Genomic DNA, 22548 nt, shown 5'->3' on the forward strand with positions numbered 1-22548 from the left:
CAGGGTGCTGACTGAGCCCAGCTGCAGGGGGGAGCGCAGGGTGCTGACTGAGCCCAGGGCACTGGGTGCTGCGTGGTGCTCAGGTGCGGCAGGAGGGGAGGCGCCTGCTCAGCCTCAGCCCTGCAGCCAGCGGCTCCTCCCCCCTCCCTCCCCCCTTTCCCTCCCCCTCCCTCCCCCTGCCCCCTCCCCCTCCCCCCTCCCCCCGCTCTGGTCCTGCGCCGCCGCGAGGCCTCCGGCCGCCTCCCTGCGCCATGCACGACATGCACCGCTGCTGCGGCCTGTGCACCTGCCCGGGGGTCGCCCCAGGTGGGGGCTCCGGGGGGGGAGGGGGGGAGGGGAGGAAGGGTGCGGGGAGGAGGGGGCGGGGAGGGGGGAGGGGGAGGGGAGGGGCCTGCGCTCCCAGGTGGCGGCGGACCCGCAGCGCAGGTGACGATCCCGCGCAGGCGCCGCTTCCGCTTCCGTCCCCCCAGCGCGTCCCCCCGGGCGGGGCCACCCTCCCCGTCGGCCCCGGGTCCGAGCGCCATGGCCCTGCAGCGCCTGCGGCGGAGGGCGGCGGCCGCGGCCGTGCGCGCGGGTAGGACGGGCGGGGGCGGGGTGGGGGCGGGGTCGGGGGTCGGGTCGGCCGCCTGTCGCATCCTCAGGGCCGCGGGGGTGTCGCACAGTCACGTGACCGCGAGGCCCGCCTGCGCCCGGGAGCGGCCGAGCTCAGGGTCCTGCGGGGACGTCACGTCACGTCTCGTCGCGCCGGTGCGGCGGCCCTGGAGCCCGCGGGTCCCGCAGGGCAGAGGCTCAGCGACGCCACAGGCCCCTGCAGGTCTAGGGCAGGTCCGTCCAGCAGGGGACACTCGGGGACTGGGGGCAGGTCCGTCCAGCAGGGGACACTCGGGGACTGGGGGCAGGTCCGTCCAGCAGGGGACACTCGGGGACTGGGGGCAGGTCCGTCCAGCAGGGGACACTCGGGGACTGGGGGCAGGTCCGTCCAGCAGGGGACACTCGGGGACTGGGGGCAGGTCCGTCCAGCAGGGGACACTCGGGGACTGGGGGCAGGTCCGGCCAGCAGGGGACACTCGGGGACTGGGGGCAGGTCCGTCCAGCAGGGGACACTCGGGGACTGGGGGCAGGTCCGTCCAGCAGGGGACACTCGGGGACTGGGGGCAGGTCCGTCCAGCAGGGGACACTCGGGGACTGGGGGCAGGTCCGTCCAGCAGGGGACACTCGGGGACTGGGGGCAGGTCCGTCCAGCAGGGGACACTCGGGGACTGGGGGCAGGTCCGTCCAGCAGGGGACACTCGGGGACTGGGGGCAGGTCCGTCCAGCAGGGGACACTCGGGGACTGGGGGCAGGTCCGTCCAGCAGGGGACACTCGGGGACTGGGGGCAGGTCCGTCCAGCAGGGGACACTCGGGGACTGGGGGCAGGTCCGTCCAGCAGGGGACACTCGGGGACTGGGGGCAGGTCCGTCCAGCAGGGGACACTCGGGGACTGGGGGCAGGTCCGTCCAGCAGGGGACACTCGGGGACTGGGGGCAGGTCCGTCCAGCAGGGGACACTCGGGGACTGGGGGCAGGTCCGTCCAGCAGGGGACACTCGGGGACTGGGGGCAGGTCCGTCCAGCAGGGGACACTCGGGGACTGGGGGCAGGTCCGTCCAGCAGGGGACACTCGGGGACGTGGGGGCAGGTCCGTCCAGCAGGGGACACTCGGGGACGTGGGGGCAGGTCCGTCCAGCAGGGGACACTCGGGGACTGGGGGCAGGTCCGTCCAGCAGGGGACACTCGGGGACTGGGGGCAGGTCCGTCCAGCAGGGGACACTCGGGGACTGGGGGCAGGTCCGTCCAGCAGGGGACACTCGGGGACTGGGGGCAGGTCCGTCCAGCAGGGGACACTCGGGGACTGGGGGCAGGTCCGTCCAGCAGGGGACACTCGGGGACTGGGGGCAGGTCCGTCCAGCAGGGGACACTTGGGGACTGGGGGCAGGTCCGTCCAGCAGGGGACACTCGGGGACTGGGGGCAGGTCCGTCCAGCAGGGGACACTCGGGGACGTGGGGGCAGGTCCGTCCAGCAGGGGACACTCGGGGATGTGGGGGCAGGTCCGTCCAGCAGGGGACACTCGGGGACTGGGGGCAGGTCCGTCCAGCAGGGGACACTCGGGGACTGGGGGCAGGTCCGTCCAGCAGGGGACACTCGGGGACTGGGGGCAGGTCCGTCCAGCAGGGGACACTCGGGGACTGGGGGCAGGTCCGTCCAGCAGGGGACACTCGGGGACTGGGGGCAGGTCCGTCCAGCAGGGGACACTCGGGGACTGGGGGCAGGTCCGGCCAGCAGGGGACACTCGGGGACTGGGGGCAGGTCCGTCCAGCAGGGGACACTCGGGGACTGGGGGCAGGTCCGTCCAGCAGGGGACACTCGGGGACTGGGGGCAGGTCCGTCCAGCAGGGGACACTCGGGGACTGGGGGCAGGTCCGTCCAGCAGGGGACACTCGGGGACGTGGGGGCAGGTCCGTCCAGCAGGGGACACTCGGGGACTGGGGGCAGGTCCGTCCAGCAGGGGACACTCGGGGACTGGGGGCAGGTCCGTCCAGCAGGGGACACTCGGGGACTGGGGGCAGGTCCGTCCAGCAGGGGACACTCGGGGACTGGGGGCAGGTCCGTCCAGCAGGGGACACTCGGGGACTGGGGGCAGGTCTGTCCAGCAGGGGACACTCGGGGACTGGGGGAAGGTCCGTCCAGCAGGGGACACTCGGGGACTGGGGGCAGGTCCGTCCAGCAGGGGACACTCGGGGACTGGGGGCAGGTCCGTCCAGCAGGGGACACTCGGGGACTGGGGGCAGGTCCGTCCAGCAGGGGACACTCGGGGACTGGGGGCAGGTCCGTCCAGCAGGGGACACTCGGGGACTGGGGGCAGGTCCGTCCAGCAGGGGACACTCGGGGACTGGGGGCAGGTCCGTCCAGCAGGGGACACTCGGGGACTGGGGGAAGGTCCGTCCAGCAGGGGACACTCGGGGACGTGGGGGCAGGTCCGTCCAGCAGGGGACACTCGGGGACTGGGGGCAGGTCCGTCCAGCAGGGGACACTCGGGGACTGGGGGCAGGTCCGTCCAGCAGGGGACACTCGGGGACTGGGGGCAGGTCCGTCCAGCAGGGGACACTCGGGGACTGGGGGCAGGTCTGTCCAGCAGGGGACACTCGGGGACTGGGAGCAGGTCTGTCCAGCAGGGGACACTCGGGGACTGGGGGCAGGTCTGTCCAGCAGGGGACACTCGGGGATGTGGGGGAAGGTCTGTCTAGCAGGGGACACTCGGGGACTGGGGGCACGTCTGTCCAGCAGGGGACACTCGGGGATGTGGGCGCAGGTCTGTCCAGCAGTGGACACTCGGGGACTGGGGGCAGGTCTGTCCAGCAGGGGACACTCGGGGGTGTGGGGGCACGTCTGTCCAGCAGGGGACACTCGGGGACTGGGGGCAGGTCTGTCCAGCAGGGGACACTCGGGGATGTGGGGGCAGGTCTGTCCAGCAGGGGACACTCGGGGACTGGGGGCAGGTCCGTCCAGCAGGGGACACTCGGGGATGTGGGGGCAGGTCTGTCCAGCAGGGGACACTCGGGGACTGGGGGCAGGTCTGTCCAGCAGGGGACACTCGGGGACTGGGGGCAGGTCTGTCCAGCAGGGGACACTCGGGGATGTGGGGGCAGGTCTGTCCAGCAGGGGACACTCGGGGACGTGGGGGCAGGTCTGTCCAGCAGGGGACACTCGGGGGACTTGGGGGCAGGTCTGTCCAGCAGGGGACACTCGGGGGACATGGGGGCAGGTCTGTCCAGCAGGGGACACTCGGGGACTGGGGGCAGGTCTGTCCAGCAGGGGACACTCGGGGACGTGGGGGCAGGTCTGTCCAGCAGGGGACACTCGGGGATGTGGGGGCAGGTCTGTCCAGCAGGGGACACTCGGGGATGTGGGGGCAGGTCTGTCCAGCAGGGGACACTCGGGGACTGGGGGCACGTCTGTCCAGCTGGGGACACTCGGGGATGTGGGGGAAGGTCTGTCTAGCAGGGGACACTCGGGGACTGGGGGCACGTCTGTCCAGCAGGGGACACTCGGGGATGTGGGCGCAGGTCTGTCCAGCAGTGGACACTCGGGGACTGGGGGCAGGTCTGTCCAGCAGGGGACACTCGGGGGTGTGGGGGCACGTCTGTCCAGCAGGGGACACTCGGGGACTGGGGGCACGTCTGTCCAGCAGGGGACACTCGGGGACTGGGGGCAGGTCTGTCCAGCAGGGGACACTCAGGGACATGGGGGCAGGTCTCTCCAGCAGGGGACACTCAGGGACTGGGGGCAGGTCCGTCCAGCTGGGGACACTCGGGGACTGGGGGCAGGTCCGTCCAGCAGGGGACACTCAGGGGACATGGGGGCAGGTCTGTCCAACAGGTGTCACTCGGGGGACATGGGAGCTGGTCCCTAGGAGCTGGTCTTGGTCACTCTCACCATGGACAGGGCTCCAGAGCCACCTTTGAGGGGCTGCCTGTCCCCCTGTCTGGGCCCAACAAGTCAGTACGTCTGTCCTCTACCTGGAGGCTGCGGGTGCCCTGTCCTCAGCTCTGTTCTCCCTCCCCTAGTCCAGTGTCCTGGTGAGGGATCTTTGGGCAGCTGAGCAAACCTTGGACAGGCCACTGCCTCAGGCTGGGGGGGGTCCTCCAAATGGATTCCAAGGCCGGGGGGTCCCCAGGCCTGGAGACCAGCATTTTCAGTGGGGCCCAGCCTTCAGCAAAGTCGGGACAGTGATGCTGGGTGAGTGGCGCGTAGGCAAACACGGGTGGGAGGAGGGAGCTCCCGGGATGGTGGGCTGAGCGTGATGGGTCAGTGAATGAGGGTGGTGACGCAGATGAAGGCTGAGTGGGGGCGGGTGACGGATCGTGGACGACGGACAAACTTGGATGGATGACGTGGGTGGGTGGGTACATGGGTGATAGGTGGATGGATGGACAAACGGAGGGGTGGGTGGGTAGACAGAAGTGGGTGGATGGCTCAGTGAGCGGTCGTGAGCTTCTCCACCTGCCCCGTCATGTCTGGGGTGTTGGGGGCCCTGCCCAGCCCCTGTGTTTGGGGTTCAGCTGCGTGTCCCACTCTCGGACGAGTGTCTCCCCCATCTTCCAGCCCCATCCTGCTGCCGGAGCTGGGGGCCTCACGGTGCCCCAGAGTGTGAGGCATGTTGCCTCCTGACTGGGTCCCTCCTGAGTCGAGTGTCCCCGCTGGTCCCGGGCGAGGGGAAGTGAGACTCGGCTGCAGTGCCCCCTGTCACGTCTGTCCTGTTTCTTCCTTTGCAAAAATAGTTGCTGGGCAGAGGGAGGTGGTGAAATCTGGGGCCCTCCTACCCTCAAGGCTGGGGCCTCTGGGTGTGATACTTGGGGTGTCTGGAGGGCGACATTTGTGACATCTGGGGGCAGCCTCTCGGACCCGCACGCCTGCCTTCACCCCCGCTACATGCCCCGGCCTTTTCTGCCCATGCCCGCTGGACACCCCCACCTGGGTCCCTGGCTCACCCCATTTCTGTCCTGCCTGTAGTGAGGGAGGGGGCGCCTGCCTTCCCGCCGGGGCCTGAGGGCCCCCTCCCCTCAGCCCCAGGGGCCCCTGGCAGCCCTCTCTCTGCTCAGCCTGAGCACTGAGCTTTGTCTGCTGGGCTTGGCTACCAACAGATGTTTCTATTTATTTATTTATTTTAATTTATTTTTTATTTAAGAAAGGATAAATTAACAAAACCATAGGGTAGGAGGGGTACAACTCCACACAATTCCCACCACCCAATCTCCATATCCCACCCCCTCCCCTGACAGCTTTCCCACTCTCTATCCCTCTGGGAGCATGGACCCAGGGTCATTGTGGGTTGCAGAAGGTGGAAGGTCTGGCTTCTGTAATTGCTTCCCCGCTGAGCACGGACATTGACTGGTTGGTCCATACTCCCAGTCTGCCTCTCTCTTTCCCTAGTAGGGTGGGGCTCTGGGGAAGCTGAGCTCCAGGACACATTGGTGGGGTCTTCAGTCCAGGGAAGCCTGGCCGGCATCCTGATGACATCTGGAACCTGGTGACTGAAAAGAGAGTTAACATACAAAGCCAAACAAATTGTTGAGCAATCATGGACCCAAAGCTTGGAATAGTGGAGAGGAAGTGTTAGGGGGGTACTCACTGCAAACTCTAGTGTACTTCTGCTTTCAGGTATATATTTTGCAGTAGTTTATGGATACGTGTGAACATAAGCTCTCTCTCACAGAAACTGGTGTATGTCTAGGTTATGGGACTTTGTTAGAAAGTGAACTACCTGAGATGAAATTAGAGTGTACTATGAAAGGAAAGGTCTCACCCGAGTAATGAAGCTGAAGGGTTGTCATTCCACACGTGAAGTCTCTGGACACAGTCTGAGGTGAAGCATGTTGAGGTGGCAATCGTTGCGTTGGTTAGGTTGTGATCGGCGGATGCAATATTATTTTATATGGATTGGGAGAGGCATACGGGAAAGTGGGCCCTATCCAAGGGTTCCAGGACTGGGGGAAGTAGGGGCTCTATAGTGGAGATGTGAGGTTCCTGCTGTCTTAGGGTTCAAAAAGACAATCAATAGTTAATGTTATCATCACATTATTTGTTAATTGGGTTAACTTTGAAAAGTCCCTTTGTTATGGTTTGCTGTACAGTACCCAGTATCTTGTATATAGCTGTGCTATTGGTTGCTTCTAATCTACTTGGTCTAGGCTTTTGAGAGAGTCCGCATATCAAATACATAGCCTATATATTGAAAAGATTCAGTTTGTCTTTTGAGAAACTTTGAGACATACAATTGATTTCCCCCCTCTCATATTAATTAACTACTGATTATATGTCTACACTTTACTAGGAGTGTACATAAACACCATTCCCACCACCAAAAGACTGTGACCCATCCCTCCCGCCCACTCCCACCCCCCACTGGCCCAGGAAGCTGCATGTCTCCCCCTCACCACAGGGCTTTTACTTTGGTGCCCTACAATAGATGTTTTTAAACGTGTGTTCATTTTCTCTTTTCTAAGATTAAAGTATTTTTCGTTTATTTTAATGGGAGAGAAAAAGAAAGAAAGGAAGGAGGGAAGGAAGGAAGGGTGGATGGAGAAAGAAAGAAAGACAGACAGACAGACAGACACTATAGCCCTGCTCAGCTCAGGCTGGTGACGGAGAGATAGACAGACCAGTAGAAAGAGACGAGTCCCCAGAGCCCTGCTGAGCGCCGGCTGATGGAGGCGCTGGGGCTGAACCTGGGGCCTCGGAGCCTCGGGCGGGAGCGACTCTGCAGAACCCTGTGCGTCCCCAGTGTGCTTGGGCAATTTTTTACTATTATTTTCTTTTCCCACTAGGACAGAACTCGGGCTCTACAGGCGCGCCACTCGTAGCAGACACCTTTCCATTTTTTTCTTTCTGTTTTATTTGACAGAGCAGGGAAATTGAAGGGGAGGGGAGACAAAATAGAGAGATACCAGAGGCCTGCTCTGCCCCAGGGGAAGCTTCCCCCCTGCTGGTGGGGCCCCTCCTACCTGATGCCTGGGGTGATGTTTAGGGAGTCTGGGGGTGACAGCCTCTCCGGCCCCCAGCTCACTTTCTCCCTGCTTACTGTCCCCCAAGGGCTATGGTCATTTCTACCCAAGGGTGCTTAACTCTCATCAGAGCCCTGGACCCTGAGCACTAAACTGTGAGCCCCTGAGCCCCTGAGCACTGGAACCGTGAGTCCTGAGCCCTGGAACCATGAGTACTGAGCCCCTTAGCCCTGAGCCCTGAGTCCTGAGTCCTGAGCCCAGAGTCCCTGAGCCCTGAGTCCTGAGTCCCTGAGCCCTGAGTCCTGAGTCCTGAGTCCTGAGTCCCTGAGCCCTGAGGCCTGAGTCCTGAGTCCCTGCGTCCTGAGCCCTGAACCCTGAGCGCTGAGCCCTGAGTCCCTGAGCCCTGAGCCCTGAGACCTGAGTCCCTGAGCCCTGAGCCCTGACCTGAGTCCCTGAGCCCTGAGCCCCTGAGCCCTGAGCCCTGAGCCCTGAGTCCTGAATCCTGAGCCCTGAGCCCTGAGTCCCTGAGTCCCTGAGTCCTGAGTCCCTAAGCCCCTGAGTCCTGAGCCCTGAGCCCTGAGCCCTGAGCCCTGAGCCCTGAGTCCCGGAGTCCCTGAGTCCCTGAGCCCCTGAGTCCTGAGCCCTGAGCCCTGAGTCCAGAGCTCTGAGCCCCTGAGCCCTGAGCCCTGAGCCATGAGCCCTGAGCCCTGAGACCTGAGCCCCTGAGCCCTGACCCCTGAGCCCTGAGTCCCTGAGCCCCTGAGCCCCTGAGCCCGGAGCCCTGAGTCCTGAATCCTGAGCCCTGAGTCCTGAGTCCTGAGTCCTGAGTCCCTGAGCCCTGAGCCCTGAGCCCCTGAGCCCTGAGCCCCTGAGTCCTGAGCCCTGAGCCCTGAGCCCCTGAGCCCTGAGCCCCTGAGTCCTGAGCCCTGAGCCCTGAGCCCCTGAGCCCTGAGTCCCTGAGCCCCTGAGCCCTGAGCCCTGACCCCTGAGTCCTGAGCCCTAAGTCCTGAGCCCAGAGCCCCTGAGTCCCTGAGCCCTGAGCCCCTGAGTCCTGAGTCCCTGAGTCCTGAGTCCTGAGTCCCTGAGCCCTGAGTCCATGAGTCCTGAGCCATGAGCCGTGAGTCCTGAGCCCTGAGTCCCTAGCCCTGAGCCCTGAGTCCTGAGCCCCTGAGCCCTGAGCCTTGAGTCCTGAGTCCCTGAGTCCTGAGTCCTGAGTCCATGAGCCCTGAGTCCCTGAGCCCTGAGCCTTGAGTCCTGAGTCCCTGAGTCCTGAGTCCTGAGTCCCTGAGCCCTGAGCCCCTGAGCCCATGAGCCCATGAGCCCTGAGCCCTGAGTCCCTGAGCCCTGAGCCCCTGAGCCATGATCCCTGAGTCCTGAGCGCTGAGCCCTGAGTCCTGAGCGCTGAGCCCTGATCCCTGAGTCCTGAGTCCTGAGCCCTGAGCCCTGAGCCCTGAGCCCTGAGCCCTGAGCCCTGAGCCCTGAGTCCCTGAGTCCCTGAGCCCTGAGTCCTGAGTCCTGAGTCCCTGAGCCCCTGAATCCTGAGCCCTGAGCCCTGAGCCCTGAGCCCTGAGTCCTGAGACCCTGAGTCCTGAGCCCTGAGTCCCTGAGCCCTGAGTCCCTGAGCCCCTGAGTCCCTGAGCCCTGAGACCTGAGCCCCTGAGCCCCTGAGTCCTGAGTCCTGAGTCCCTGAGCCCCTGAGTCCCTGAGCCCCTGAGTCCTGAGTCCTGAGCCCTGAGCCCCGAGTCCCTGAGCCCTGAGCCCCGAGTCCCTGAGCCCTGAGCCCTAAAACTCTGAGCCCCTGGACCCTAAGCCCTGAGCCCCTGGACCTGCAGACGCCCTGGTATGGCAGCCAGCCCACCCAGGAATGTGGTGGCCAGCGGGTGGGCGGGCGGTCACTTCCTTCCCCAGCCAGCACGCCCGTCTGTCCAGCCCCCTTGAACTTGAGACTTCCTGAGCCTGAGGTGTTTGGTGGAGCCTTCCACAGGAAGGAAGCCTGGCCTGCCCACCGGGCGTCAGCACTGCCCGGGGACGGGACCGGCCGTTCTCGGCACCGCCGTGCTGTCCCGGGCTCGTGATGGACGCCCGGCCAGCGCCTCACCCCCTGCCACGTCCTGCCCTGGGAGCCGCGACTGCCCGTTGGGCTGCTGTCCTGTGCTCGCCCCACGGGGACCAGCCGATGGCCGACAGGGGGGTGGCCCGGGGGCCCCTGCGGAGGTTCTGGCCCAGGCCCCGGAGGCGTCGGGGGGCCCAGAGGCGGCCGCAGCATGGTGAGGCGGTGCGGGGCTGTGGTGGGTGGGCACCTGTGTCTGAGGGCCGGCTGCCTCCCGTGCCCCCCGCCCCCCACCCACCTGGGCAGGCCCCAGGTAGCCGGTTGCTGGCCACTGCAGACACATCTGCTGGCTCGGGGCTGCTGTGGGACCAGGGCCTGGCACATGGATGGGGCTCCCGGTCCTGCCCCTTCCTCCTGGGTCTGTCCCCTGCCCACATCCTCCTGGCCTGTCTCCTCTCTTAGCCCCATGGGGTCTGCCTGGGGTTCCGGTCTGCCCTGCAGGGAGGTCACAGTCCGTGGCCACTGCCAGCCAGGCTGTCCCAGATGTCTCTGCATGGTTGTGGTGGGGAGAGCTGTCAGCCGTGAATGGTCAGCTCTCTCTGGGTCCACGGTCACCACAGGGTGGGGGAAGGGGCCCTGTGTGACCCTCCTTACACCTGCCTCTGGGGAGCAGGAATGTGCATCTCTGTGGGTCTGGGGTCCCTGTGGGTCTGGGGTCCGTGTGAGTCTGGGGTCCCTGTGGGTCTGGGGTCCCTGTGGGTCTGGGGTCCCTGTGGTCTGAGGTCCCTGTGGGTCTGAGGTCCCTGTGGTCTGGGGTCCCTGTGGGACTGGGGTCCCTGTGGGTCTGAGGTCCCTGTGGTCTGAGGTCCCTGTGGGTCTGAGGTCCCTGTGGTCTGGGGTCCCTGTGGTCTGGGGTCCCTGTGGGTCTGGGGTCCCTGTGGGTCTGGGGTCCCTGTGGGTCTGGGGTCCCTGTGGTCTGAGGTCCCTGTGGGTCTGGGGTCCCTGTGGGACTGGGGTCCCTGTGGGTCTGAGGTCCCTGTGGTCTGAGGTCCCTGTGAGTCTGAGGTCCCTGTGGGTCTGAGGTCCCTGTGGTCTGGGGTCCCTGTGGTCTGGGGTCCCTGTGGGTCTGGGGTCCCTGTGGTCTGGGGTCCCTGTGGTCTGGGGTCCCTGTGGGTCTGGGTCCCTGTGGGTTTGGGGTCCCTGTGATCTTGGGTCCCTGTGGGTCTGGGGTCCCTGTGGGTCTGGGGTCCCTGTGGTCTGGGGTCCCTGTGGGTCTGGAGTCCCTGTGGGTCTGGGGTCCCTGTGGTCTGGGGTCCCTGTGGTCTGGGGTCCCTGTGGGTCTGGGGTCCCTGTGGTCTGGGTCCCTGTGGGTCTGAGGTCCCTGTGGGTCTGGGGTCCCTGTGGGTCTGAGGTCCCTGTGCTCTGGGGTCCCTGTGCTCTGGGGTCCCTGTGCTCTGGGGTCCCTGTGCGTCTGAGGTCCCTGTGCTCTGGGGTCCCTGTGGGTCTGAGGTCTCTGTGGCTCTGGGGTCCCTGTGTTCTGGGGTCCCTGTGGGTCTGGGGTCCCTATGGTCTGGGGTCCCTGTGGTCTGGGGTCCCCTGTGCTGGGTGCCTGTTGTTTGGGCCCCAGTGTGGGGAGCTTGTCGGTTGGGTGCTTCTTGTGGTCTCTGTGGGGTCCTTGTGGGCTGCAGGGTTGAGCAGGAGGGTCGAGGGTGGCCGCCCGCCTGGCACCCCGAGACGCCTGCTCACCCGTGGGGGGCACCCGGAGGCAGGAGGGGCGTCCCCAGGCTGGCTGTGAGGAGCCACCCCGTGCGGCCAGCTGGCGGGCGTGTGCCAGTGTGAGGGCCAGGCAGGGGCCCCGCCCGCGTCCTGCTTCCCGGGCAAAGTCCAGGAGGCTGCCAGCATGGGGGACGCTTGGCTGACCCGCATCTCGGTGCCCGAGATGAAGAGCTACTACGTCCTCTGCGAGTGGTGCTCCTGGCTGCTGGCCGGGGCCGAGGGTGAGCGCCCACCCCATGCCTGCCGCTGGAGGCCCTGGCGGCCTGGGCCCAAGCTGGGGAGGCCCCGGGTCCCGGGGAGGCCCGGCCAGAGCCGCATGAGGTCAACTGGCCTTCCCTGCTGCCCGCAGGCCCAGGGCACCAAGCCCGGCCCCCCCAAATCTCACGCCAGAGAGGGGGCGCCAACCACCTGACCCTGCATGGGAAGAGTACTGTGGGAGTACCTGGCAAGGGTGCCTGGTGAGGGTACTTGGGGCAGGTACTCTGTCAGAGTACTTCGTGGGTACTTGGAGCAGTGCTGGGTGAGAGTACCTTGTGAGGGTACTTGGAGCAGTGCTGGGTGAGAGTACCTTGCGAGGGTACTTGGAGCAGTGCTGGGTGAGAGTACCTTGCGAAGGTACTTGGAGCAGTGCTGGGTGAGAACCTTGCGAGGGTACTTGGAGTAGTGCTGGGTGAGAGTACCTTGCGAGGGTACTTGGAGCAGTGCTGGGTGAGAGTACCTTGCGAGGGTACTTGGAGCAGTGCTGGGTGAGAGTACCTTGCGAGGGTACTTGGAGCAGTACTGGGTGAGAACCTTGCGAGGGTACTTGGAGCAGTGCTGGGTGAGAACCTTGCGAGGGTACTTGGAGCAGGCGCCCTGTCAGAGTGCTCGTGGGTCCGTGGAGCAGGTGCCTGTGCGGTGTGGCAGGCCGGGGAGGCGCTGGGCCCCGCGCAAGCACCGCACCCCCCGCCCGCCCGCCCCAGGCCGCCCGCCGCCCGCCGGCGCCCCTCCCTGCGCTCCGCTTCCCTCTGATCCTCTGATCCGACTTGCAGCGCCAGGCCCAGGCCCAGGCCCAGTGAGGGCGGGCGGGCGGGCGGCCAGTGTAGGTTAATAACGGTGATGGACGCCGCCGACGTTGTTTTGCACCAAGACTCTCCCGGGGGCCGGGCGGTGGTCGCCTGGCCAAGCGCACATGTCACAGGGCTCAAGGACCCGGGTTCGAGCCCCCGGAACCCACCTGCAGGGGGAGAGCTTCACGAGTGGAGACGCAGGGCTGCGGGTGTCTCTTCTCCTCTCTCAATTTCTCTCTGTCTCTATCCAATAAGTAAGTAAAAAGTGTAAAATTAAAAAAAAAAAAAAAAGGACTCTCCTGCCTGGGGCTCTGAGGCCCAGGTTCCATCCCCAGCACCACCATCAGCCAGAGCTGAACCAGACTCTGGGGATAATAATAATAATAATAATAACGATAACAACAACAACAATGGGGCTAGGGAGGCAGCGCAGTGGTTCCGTAAGATTCTCCTGCACCTGAGGCTCTGAGGTCCCAGGTTCCATCCCCAGCACCACCTTCAGCCAGGGCTGGGGAGTGAAAATGAGTGCGGTCCGGGAGGTGGCGCGGTGGCTAAGGCACTGGACTCTTAAGCGTGAGGTCCCGAGTTCGATCCCCAGCAGCACGTGTACTAGAGAGATGGCTGGTTCTTTCTCTCTTCCTAGCTTCTCGTGAATAAATACATAAATGATTTTTTAAAAAAGGAAATAAAATTTAAAATAAGGAGGCGGGCGGTGGCGCAGCGGGTTAAGCGCAGGTGGCGCAAAGCGCAAGGACCGGCATTAGGATCCCGGTTCGAGCCCCCGGCTCCCCACCTGCAGGGGAGTCGCTTCACAGGCGGTGAAGCAGGTCTGCAGGTGTCTGTCTGTCTCTCCTCCTCTCTGTCGTCCCCTCTCTCTCCATTTCCCTCTGTCCTATCCAACAACAACGACATCAGTAACAACAATAACAACTACAACAATAAAACAACAAGGGCAACAAAAGGGAAAGTGAATAAATATCCTTAAAAAATTTAATTAAAAATATTAAAAAGGTGGCACAGTTGGACCCAGGACCACTGCAGCTGGGGTGCTGTGTGGGGTGTGGTGGTGGTTGATCTTAGGGGAGGAAACTCTGGCTGTCACCCTCCCTCCTGGTGGCCCTGGGGCCAGCGGGGATGGGCACTGTGAGAGGTCCCCGCCCTGCACCCACCTGGGGTGGGGCTCCCAGGTGGCACCCTCACCCCGCGACTCCCCAGGGAGAGCAGGTGCCCTGAACGCCCGGCCCGGCCTGGTGTCTTGGTGACCGCGCGCGCAGCGGGGCAGGCTGGGTCACAGCAGCCCGAGGGCCCCTCTGAGGAGTCCCTGAGTAGGTGCTGCGTCCTTTTCCCTGAAAGTGGATGCTGGGTACTGGGTGGAGGGTGCAGTGCCGCGGGGCCCCGGCAGAGGGGGCCTGGAGGGGCGGGGGGGGGCGGCGCCGAGAGCAGCCGGGGGCGGGCGGGGAGGTGACGTTGGTGACGGCTGGGCGGGAGCCCCGGTCCAGCATCCAGCGTCCGTCCCCGGGCAGCATGGAGCCCGGCCGCCGGGCCCTGTGCACACGTCCTGGGCGTGCCCTGCGCCTCCCCTCCTGAGCCGGCATGTCCCCGAGCCTGCTGACCTCGCTGTCCCAGGACCTTCACGGCCGCTGGCTCGTCCTCAAGGGCGGCACAGGTGCGCGGGGGGGGGGGGGCGCCATGGGTGACAGTCCTACCGGGTGCTGAGCCGCGTGGGGGGGCGCCGTGGGTGACAGTCCTACCGCAGGGGGCGGCGCTGTGGGTGACAGTCCCACCGGGTGCTGAGCCGCGGGGAGGGGGTGCTTCCTTTGTTCTCACGAAGGATCAGGGTGGCGTAGCCGTGCCTGGCGTCAACAAGCCCGTCCCCTGCCTGTCTCCTGTCTGTCCCCAGCCCCGTCCCCTGTCTGGTCTGTCCCCCTCATCCTCTGCCCCGTCCCCTGTCTGTCCCCTGTCTGTCCCTGTCTGTCCCCAGCCCCATCCCCTGCCCTGTCCCCTGTCTGTCCCCTGTCTTTCCCCTGTCTGTCCCTAGCCCCATCCCCTGTCCTGTCCCCTGTCTGTCCCCTGCCCTGTCCCCTGTCTGTCCCATCTGTCCCCTGTCTGTCCCCTGCCCTATCCCCTGTCTGTCCCATCTGTCCCCTGTCTGTCCCATCTGTCCCCTGCCCTGCCCGTCCCCTGCCCTGTGACAGTCAGTTCCTAGCAACAGTCTGGAGCCTGGGGACAGGGCTGCCGTGTGCTGCTGGTGGCCCTGCCCCTCTGTGTCCCCAGAGTCCCCGTCCTGCTCACTCCGGCCTTCCCAGCAGGCCTTGAGAGTCCTCTGTGCTCAGGTGCCCTGCCCTCCCCTGAGGCCCGTGCCCTGTGGGTCCCCAGTGGGTGGCCCCTCCCTAGCGGTGCCGACCCAGGGTAGGGGTGCTGGGGGCGGGCTGGGGGCGGGCAGGGCCTCAGGGGGGCTCAGGGGGGCTGGTCACTGTCACGCCTGCACATCCCCACCCTCTCCACCCTCCTTCCTCCATCCCTTCCCTGCCACCCTCCGTCCCCTCTCCCTCTAACCCTCTTCCTCCACCCCTTGCCTCTTCCATCTCCGTCTCCCTGTCGTTGTCTCTCTCCTCTCTGTCTCTGTCTCTGTCTCTCGCTATTTTCTGTCTGTCCCTCTTTCCCTGTCTTCCTAGCTCTACTGTTCTTTCTCTCTCTGATGTCTCTGTCTGTCTGTCTGTCTGTCTCTCCCGTCTCCGGTGTGTGCCCCAGGCTGGTGCAGCACTGAGCTGGTGGGTGGCAGGTGTGGGCGGCGGCCAGCAGCCCAGGGCCAGGCTGAGGGGAGACGCCTCGTGACTGCAACACTGTTTACCTGCTGTCATTGTCACTGTTTGGGTTGCTGGGTGTTCCTGTGAAGTGATCACACCTGTCACTTGTGTTTGGACTGGGCAGGTGCTGGGACCCAGGATCCGGGACTCAGGAGCCACAGCGAGGGTCTGGGGGAGGGCTGGGGGCTGTGTCCCCAGAGGTGAGGGTCCGGGGGAGGGCTGGGGGCCGTGTCCCCAGAGAGGAGGGTCTGGGGGAGGGCTGGGGGCCGTGTCCCCAGAGAGGAGGGTCTGGGGGAGGGCTGGGGGCCGTGTCCCCAGAGGGGAGGGTCCGGGGGAGGGCTGGGGGTCGTGTCCTCAGAGAGGAGGGTCTGGGGGAGGGCTGGGGGCCGTGTCCCCAGAGAGGAGGGTCCGGGGGAGGGCTCAGAGAGGAGGGTCTGGGGGCCGTGTCCCCAGAGGGGAGGGTCCGGGGGAGGGCTGGGGGCCGTGTCCCCAGAGGGGAGGGTCTGGGGGAGGGCTCAGAGAGGAGGGTCTGGGGAGTGCTGAGGGGGCATATTTCACGTTGGCAGGTGTGGGGGGGCCCAGATGTCGCAGTCACCAAATTGCTGGGAAGTGTGTTGGCTGCCTGGGCTCCTGCAGGCATGGTGAGGCCTGTGTGGGTCACACCTGCTGGGCTACACAACCCTCATGATATTGAAGATGTGGGAGAGGGAATCTGGTGCAGAAAGGGTGCAGGTGCAGGTGGAGATGCAGCTGCAGGTGGAGATGCAGGTGCAGGTGGAGATGCAGGTGCTGGTGGAGGTGGAGGTGCAGGTGGAGGTGCAGGTGGAGATGCAGGTGGAGGTGCAGGTGGAGATGCAGGTGGAGATGCAGGTGGAGATGCAGGTGGAGGTGCAGGTGCAGGTGGAGATGCAGGTGGAGGTGCAGGTGGAGGTGCAGGTGGAGATGCAGGTGCAGGTGGAGGTGCAAGTGGAGATGCAGGTGGAGTTGCAGGTGGAGGTGCAGGTGGAGATGCAGGTGCAGGTGGAGGTGGAGATGCAGGTGGAGGTGGAGATGCAGGTGGAAGTGGAGATGCAGGTGAAGGTACAGGTGCAGGTGGAGGTGCAAGTGGAGATGCAGGTGGAGGTGCAAGTGGAGATGCAGGTGGAGATGCAGGTAGAGGTGCAGGTGGAGATGCAGGTGGAGGTACAGGTGGAGTTGCAGGTGCAGGTGGAGATGCAGGTTGAGGTGCAGGTGGAGATGCAGGTGCATGTGGAGGTGCAGGTGGAGATGCAGGTGCATGTGGAGGTGCAGGTGGAGGTGCATGTGGAGGTGCAAGTGGAGATGCAGGTGGAGGTGCAAGTGGAGATGCAGGTGGAGGTGCAAGTGGAGATGCAGGTGGAGGTGCAGGTGGAGATGCAGCTGCAGGTGGAGATGCAGGTGGAGGTGCAGGTGCAGGTGGAGATGCAGTGTGGGTGCTGGTGGGGTTCTAGGTTTGAGCACAGGGAACTTCTGTTGGGGACAGACTGCGTCCTGGGTTTGGGGACAGACTGCGTCCTGGGTTTGGGGACAGACTGTGCATCTGGGTTGGGGACCTTTGCTGCCTTCCCCCCAGGCTCAGAGCTGGCAGTGCTGAGTCCCTGCAACCATGGTGGGGACTGTCACCAGGACAAGCCTGAGGAGGTTCCCCAGGCTGCCCTGCGCCGAGCTCCCTCCCAGCTACTGGGACCACGGGTGCTGCTTGGGCTCCGGAAACTTCCGTAGAGCCTCCCCTGCCGAGCCCTGCCCCCCCCATGCCCACAGTCAGGAGAGTAACTGTCCCCCCAGATGAAATCATGCACCAGGACGTCACCCCACTGTGCGCCGCCGACATCCAGGACCAGCTAAAGAAACGCTTCGCCTACCTGTCAGGTGGGTCCCGGGGGTGAGGGTCCCTGGAGGCTGGGGTTCCAGGAGGCTTGGGTCCCATGGGGTGGGAGTTCTGGGTAACAGTGGTCCCTGGAGGCTGGGGTCCCTGGGAGACGGGGATCCGGGGTTTGTAAGGCTGGGGGGGCAGAGGTCCCTGAAGGCTGGGTGCCCGAGTGGTGGGCGTCCAGGGGTCTGGGGTCCTGGGAGCCATGGGTCCCGAGGTGTGGGGGTCCCCAGAGGTTGAAGCCCAGTGGTGACGGAAACAGTGACGTGGCGGGCCAGTGCGGTCCTCACCCCGGAAAGTGCCCACCGTGCCTAGTGCTGCTCTGGCCTGGTGCACGGAGAGACAGGGCTGTGGTCTCTCTGTCTGTCTGTTTCTCTTTCTCTTTCTGTCATTGTGTCTGTGTTTCTGTCTTTCTCTCTCTGTCTGTGTCTCTTTCTGTCACTGTGTCTGTGTTTCTGTCTTTCTGTCCTTGTGTCTCTCTGTATCTCTGTCTCTGTGTCTTCCTCTGTTTCTGCCTGTCTGTCTCTCTTTATCTCTATCTCTGTGTCTTTGTCTGTCTCTGTCCCTGCATATCTGTCTGTCTCTGCATATCTGTCTCTCTGTCTCTGCATATCTGTCTCTGTCCCTGCATATCTGTCTCTCTGTCCCTGCATATCTGTCTCTCTGTCTCTGCATATCTATCTCTGTCTCTGCATATCTGTCTCTCTGTCCCTGCATATCTGTCTCTCTGTCCCTGCATATCTGTCTCTCTGTCTCTGCATATCTCTGTCTCTGCATATCTGTCTCTCTGTCTCTGCATATCTGTCTCTGTCTCTGCATATCTGTCTCTCTGTCCCTGCATATCTGTCTCTCTGTCTCTGCATATCTGTCTCTCTGTCCTTGCATATCTGTCTCTCTGTCCCTGCATATCTGTCTCTCTGTCTCTGCATATCTGTCTCTCTGTCCTTGCATATCTGTCTCTCTGTCTCTGCATATCTGTCTCTCTGTCCCTGCATATCTGTCTCTCTGTCCCTGCATATCTGTCTCTCTGTCTCTGCATATCTATCTCTGTCTCTGCATATCTGTCTCTCTGTCCCTGCATATCTGTCTCTCTGTCTCTGCATATCTGTCTCTCTGTCTCTGCATATCTGTCTCTCTGTCTCTGCATATCTGTCTCTGTCTCTGCATATCTGTCTCTCTGTCCCTGCATATCTGTCTCTCTGTCTCTGCATATCTGTCTCTCTGTCTCTGCATATCTGTCTCTCTGTCTCTGCATATCTGTCTCTGTCTCTGCATATCTGTCTCTCTGTCCCTGCATATCTGTCTCTCTGTCTCTGCATATCTGTCTCTCTGTCTCTGCATATCTGTCTCTCTGTCCCTGCATATCTGTCTCTCTGTCCCTGCATATCTGTCTCTCTGTCTCTGCATATCTGTCTCTCTGTCCCTGCATATCTGTCTCTGTCTCTGCATATCTGTCTCTCTGTCCCTGCATATCTGTCTGTCTGTCTCTGCATATCTGTCTCTCTGTCTCTGCATATCTGTCTCTCTGTCTCTGCATATCTGTCTCTCTGTCCCTGCATATCTGTCTCTCTGTCCCTGCATATCTGTCTCTCTGTCCCTGCATATCTGTCTCTCTGTCTCTGCATATCTATCTCTGTCTCTGCATATCTGTCTCTCTGTCCCTGCATATCTGTCTCTCTGTCCCTGCATATCTCTCTCTCTGTCCCTGCATATCTGTCTCTCTGTCCCTGCATATCTGTCTGTCTCTGCATATCTGTCTGTCTCTGCATATCTGTCTCTCTGTCTGCATATCTGTCTATCTCTGCATATCTGTCTCTCTGTCTGCATATCTGTCTGTCTCTGCATATCTGTCTCTCTGTCTCTGCATATCTGTCTCTCTGTCTGCATATCTGTCTGTCTCTGCATATCTGTCTCTCTGTATCTCTGTCCCCTCCTGTCTCTCTGTCTCTGTCTGTCTTTTCTCTCTCTGTCCCTGCCTGTTTTTCTCTGTCTCTGTCTCTGCCTGGAAAGGTTGGTCTGGAGGGCTGAGCCCTGGCCACAGGAGAAGGTGAACTAGTCAAACTCTAAGCTGAGGAGAGGAGAAGGCCAGGACGGCATGGCCGCAGTGACCAGCCCCGGCTGACAGGCCTGTCCCCTCAGGTGGCCGCGGGCAGGACGGCAGCCCCGTCATCACCTTCCCCGACTACCCAGCCTTTGGGGACGTCCCCGACAAGGAGTTCCACGATGTCCTGACCTACCTCACCAGCATCCCCAGGTGGGGCCTGCAGGGGCAGCGGGCGCAGGGGTGGCGGGGGGCAGGGTGCCGAGCGTCCAAGGTCCTCGGCCGGGGATCTGGGGTGGGGTCTAGAGGACCCGATGCTTCTGGGACAAGACAGCTCAGCCGCCCGGGCTGTTCATGCTCTGAGCCACGGCCGCAGGGGGGCGGGGTGCTCCTCCTGGAGAGGGAGCTGGACCAGGCCTCACCCCTGCCCCCCTCAGACAGGGAGCTGGACCAGGCCTCACCCCTGCCCGCCTCAGACAGAGAGCTGAACCAGGCCTCACCCCTGCCCGCCTCAGACAGGGAGCTGCCAGGCCTCACCCCTGCCCGCCTCAGACAGGGAGCTGCCAGGCCTCACCCCTGCCCGCCTCAGACAGGGAGCTGCCAGGCCTCACCCCTGCGTTCCCTGGAGGCTGCCCCCCAGCAGTTCCCCTCTGCCCTCTGTGGCCTGGGTGCGGGGCTGTGACAGGTGCAGGGACCAGACACTCCCCGTGGAGAGAGACAGGTGGGCGTGGGGCGCAGCTTCTGGGAGGGCGGGAGGGGGCTTCGGGCGTCTGTGCTGTGCCCCTCACGCCCCCCCACCCCCGCAGCCTGCAGGACGCTGCCATCGGCTTCATCCTGGTCATCGACCGCCGGCAGGACAAATGGACCTCGGTGAAGGCCTCTGTCCTGCGCATCGCGGTGAGAACCACGCGAAGGCGTGCGCCCGGGTCCCCGTGTCCCCCGTCCCCTCTGTGTCCCCTGTCCCCCGTCCTCTATCCCTTGTGTCTCCCTGTCCCCTCTATCCCCGTCCCGTGTCTCCATGTCCTCCGTGTCCCGTCCCCTCTGTCCCCCTGTATCCTGTGTCCCCTTGTCCTCCCTGTGTCTTCCTGCCCCCCATGTCCCCCTGTATCTTCTGTGTCCCTGTCCCCTCAGTGTCCCCCTATCCCCTCTGTGTCTCCGTTCTCCTGTCCCCTGTCATCACTGTGTCCCCCTGTCCCCCATCCTCAGTGTCCCCCTGTCCTCAGTGTCCCCCTGTCCCGTGTCCCCTGTCCCCCTGTCCTCAAAGACCTCCTGTCCCCTGTGTGCTCTGTGCCCTCTCTGTGTCCCTCTGTCCCCACTGTTCCCCTGTAGAGTCCTGTGTCCATCTGGGCCTGTGTCCCTGTCCCCATGTCCCGTGCCCTGAGCGTGTGTGCACACATGTCCTAGTCCCCGTCGGAGGCTGTGGGTCCCCGTGGCTGTGGGTCCCCCTGTGTCTCTGTGTCCTCACCCGTGTCTGTGGGTCCCCGTCTCTGTGTCCTCACCCGTGTCTGTGGGTCCCCGTCTCTGTGTCCTCACCCGTGTCTGTGAGTCCCTGTGTCTGTGGGTCCCCGTCTCTGTGTCCTCACCCGTGTCTGTGGATCCCTGTGTCTGTGGGTCCCTGTCTCTGTGTTCTCACCTCACCCGTGTCTGTGGGTCCCATGTCTGTGAGTCCCTGTGTCTGTGTGTCCCCGTCTCTGTGTCCTCACCCGTGTCTGTGAGTCCCTGTGTCTGTGGGTCCCCGTCTCTGTGTCCTCACCCGTGTCTGTGGGTCCCATGTCTGTGAGTCCCCGTGTCTGTGGGTCCCCGTCTCTGTGTCCTCACCCGTGTCTGTGGGTCCCATGTCTGTGAGTCCCTGTGTCTGTGGGTCCCCGTCTCTGTGTCCTCACCCGTGTCTGTGGGTCCCATGTCTGTGAGTCCCCGTGTCTGTGGGTCCCCGTCTCTGTGTCCTCACCCGTGTCTGGCCCCCGTGGCCTGCACCCCCCTGAGGTGCCCCTCGCTCGCAGGCTTCGTTCCCGGCCCACCTGCAGCTCGTCCTGGTGCTCCGACCCACCGGCTTTTTTCAGAGGGCCCTGTCCGAGCTGGCCTTCAAGTTCAGCCGCGATGACTTCAAGATGAAGGTGCCGGTGAGTGACCGTGCTGTGCTCCTGCCCCACACCGGCCTCCGCAGCGAGGCCCGGAAGCTTGGGGTCGGCCCCCACCCCACCCCCGGGATCACTGGCCCGTCCATGCGGCCACGCTGCCAGAGTCCAGAAGGCCCTACGGCCGGAGAGCCGGGGCACTGAGAGCCATGGCCTCCCTCTGGGGACGGCCACACTGCCAGAGCCCAGGGACGAGGACAAAAGTGGAGGAGGGGACAGACGTGGGCGGGAGGCAGAGGGACGAGGACGGTGGGGCAGACGAGCGTGTGGTCAGCCCCCTGTGGAGGGCCGCGGTGTCCCCTGAGTGCCCAGACGAGCATGTGGTCAGCCCCTCTGCAGAGGGCCGCGGTGTCCCCTGCGTGCCCAGAGGAGCGTGTGGTCAACCCCTCTGCGGAGGGCCGCGGTGTCCCCTGAGCCGCCCAGACGAGCATGTGGTCAGCCCCTCTGCAGAGGGCCGCGGTGTCCCCTGAGCCGCCCAGGCCCCCAGAGCTGTGCACGTCGTGAGGCAGAGGACGGGGGACCCCACACGCACTGTGGGCCACAGGGTCGGGGACAGACCCCCCTCCATGGCATCGGACTCGCGTCTGTCCCCACTGCTGGCTCTCGGCGGCCGCCAGGAGACGCCACCCGTGCCAGGTGCCCGGGGTGTGGGGTCCCCTTCTTTTTGCCTGGCAAGCAAGGTGGGGCCGGAGCGGGTGCTGAGCTTGAGTCTGAGACCGTCGCCACGGCGTGGGGACCATGGGGACATCCCCCCGGGACCTGGGCCACCCTGTCACCTGTACACACAGTGGCCGGCCGAGGGTGCGAGAGGAAAGGGGCTTAGACACCAGCACCTGCTGGCCAAGGCGTGTCCGGACCTGCCCACTGTGCCCTGCCTCCGGGCGCCCGTGGGCTCAATCCAGCCGGCGCCGAGGGTGCGGCCGGCAGGGACGCCCGGGACCCTACACAAAGACGGCCGCCCGCCCGCACGTCACTCAGCGAGGTCTCCTCTCCAGGTCATCATGCTGAGTTCCGTCCCCGAGCTGCACGGTTACATTGACAAGTCGCAGCTGACCGAGGACCTGGGCGGGACCCTGGGCTATTGCCACTCTCGCTGGCTTTACCACCGCACGGTGAGTGCCCGGCCAGCAAGTGCCTCACCCCTGCAAGTCCTGCCCTCGGTGCCCGGCCAGCCCAGTGCCCCACCCCTGCTGGTCCAGCCCTCAGTGCCCAGCCAGGCTGCTATCCATGGCCTTTGTCAGCTCCTCTGGCCGGGGCCAAG

The 22548-nt window shown here is 64.1% G+C and overlaps 1 protein-coding gene across 7 annotated transcripts in view; it reads left to right on the plus strand.

Annotated features, from left to right (window-relative positions):
• Positions 1 to 281: 281 nt before the first annotated feature.
• Positions 282 to 22548, plus strand: part of MCF2L (MCF.2 cell line derived transforming sequence like) — a 42966-nt gene continuing 20699 nt past the window's right edge. For 3 of the 7 annotated variants that reach the window (XM_060183730.1, XM_060183732.1, XM_060183731.1), the window contains exons 1-6: positions 9611 to 9808; positions 17027 to 17110; positions 19251 to 19365; positions 19959 to 20049; positions 21153 to 21272; positions 22283 to 22399. In XM_060183730.1, coding sequence (XP_060039713.1) covers positions 9616 to 9808; positions 17027 to 17110; positions 19251 to 19365; positions 19959 to 20049; positions 21153 to 21272; positions 22283 to 22399 — 720 coding nt within the window. In that variant the 5' untranslated portion in view covers positions 9611 to 9615. Of the gene's footprint in view, positions 307 to 494; positions 575 to 9610; positions 9809 to 11536; positions 11589 to 13910; positions 14083 to 17026; positions 17111 to 19250; positions 19366 to 19958; positions 20050 to 21152; positions 21273 to 22282; positions 22400 to 22548 lie in introns of those variants that run through there. The other 4 variants (XM_060183736.1, XM_060183735.1, XM_060183733.1 and 1 more) reach the window with 4 other exon arrangements.

The sequence above is a fragment of the Erinaceus europaeus genome (assembly GCF_950295315.1).
Source record: "Erinaceus europaeus chromosome 5 unlocalized genomic scaffold, mEriEur2.1 SUPER_5_unloc_1, whole genome shotgun sequence".
NCBI classification, from domain to species: Eukaryota; Metazoa; Chordata; class Mammalia; order Eulipotyphla; family Erinaceidae; genus Erinaceus; species Erinaceus europaeus.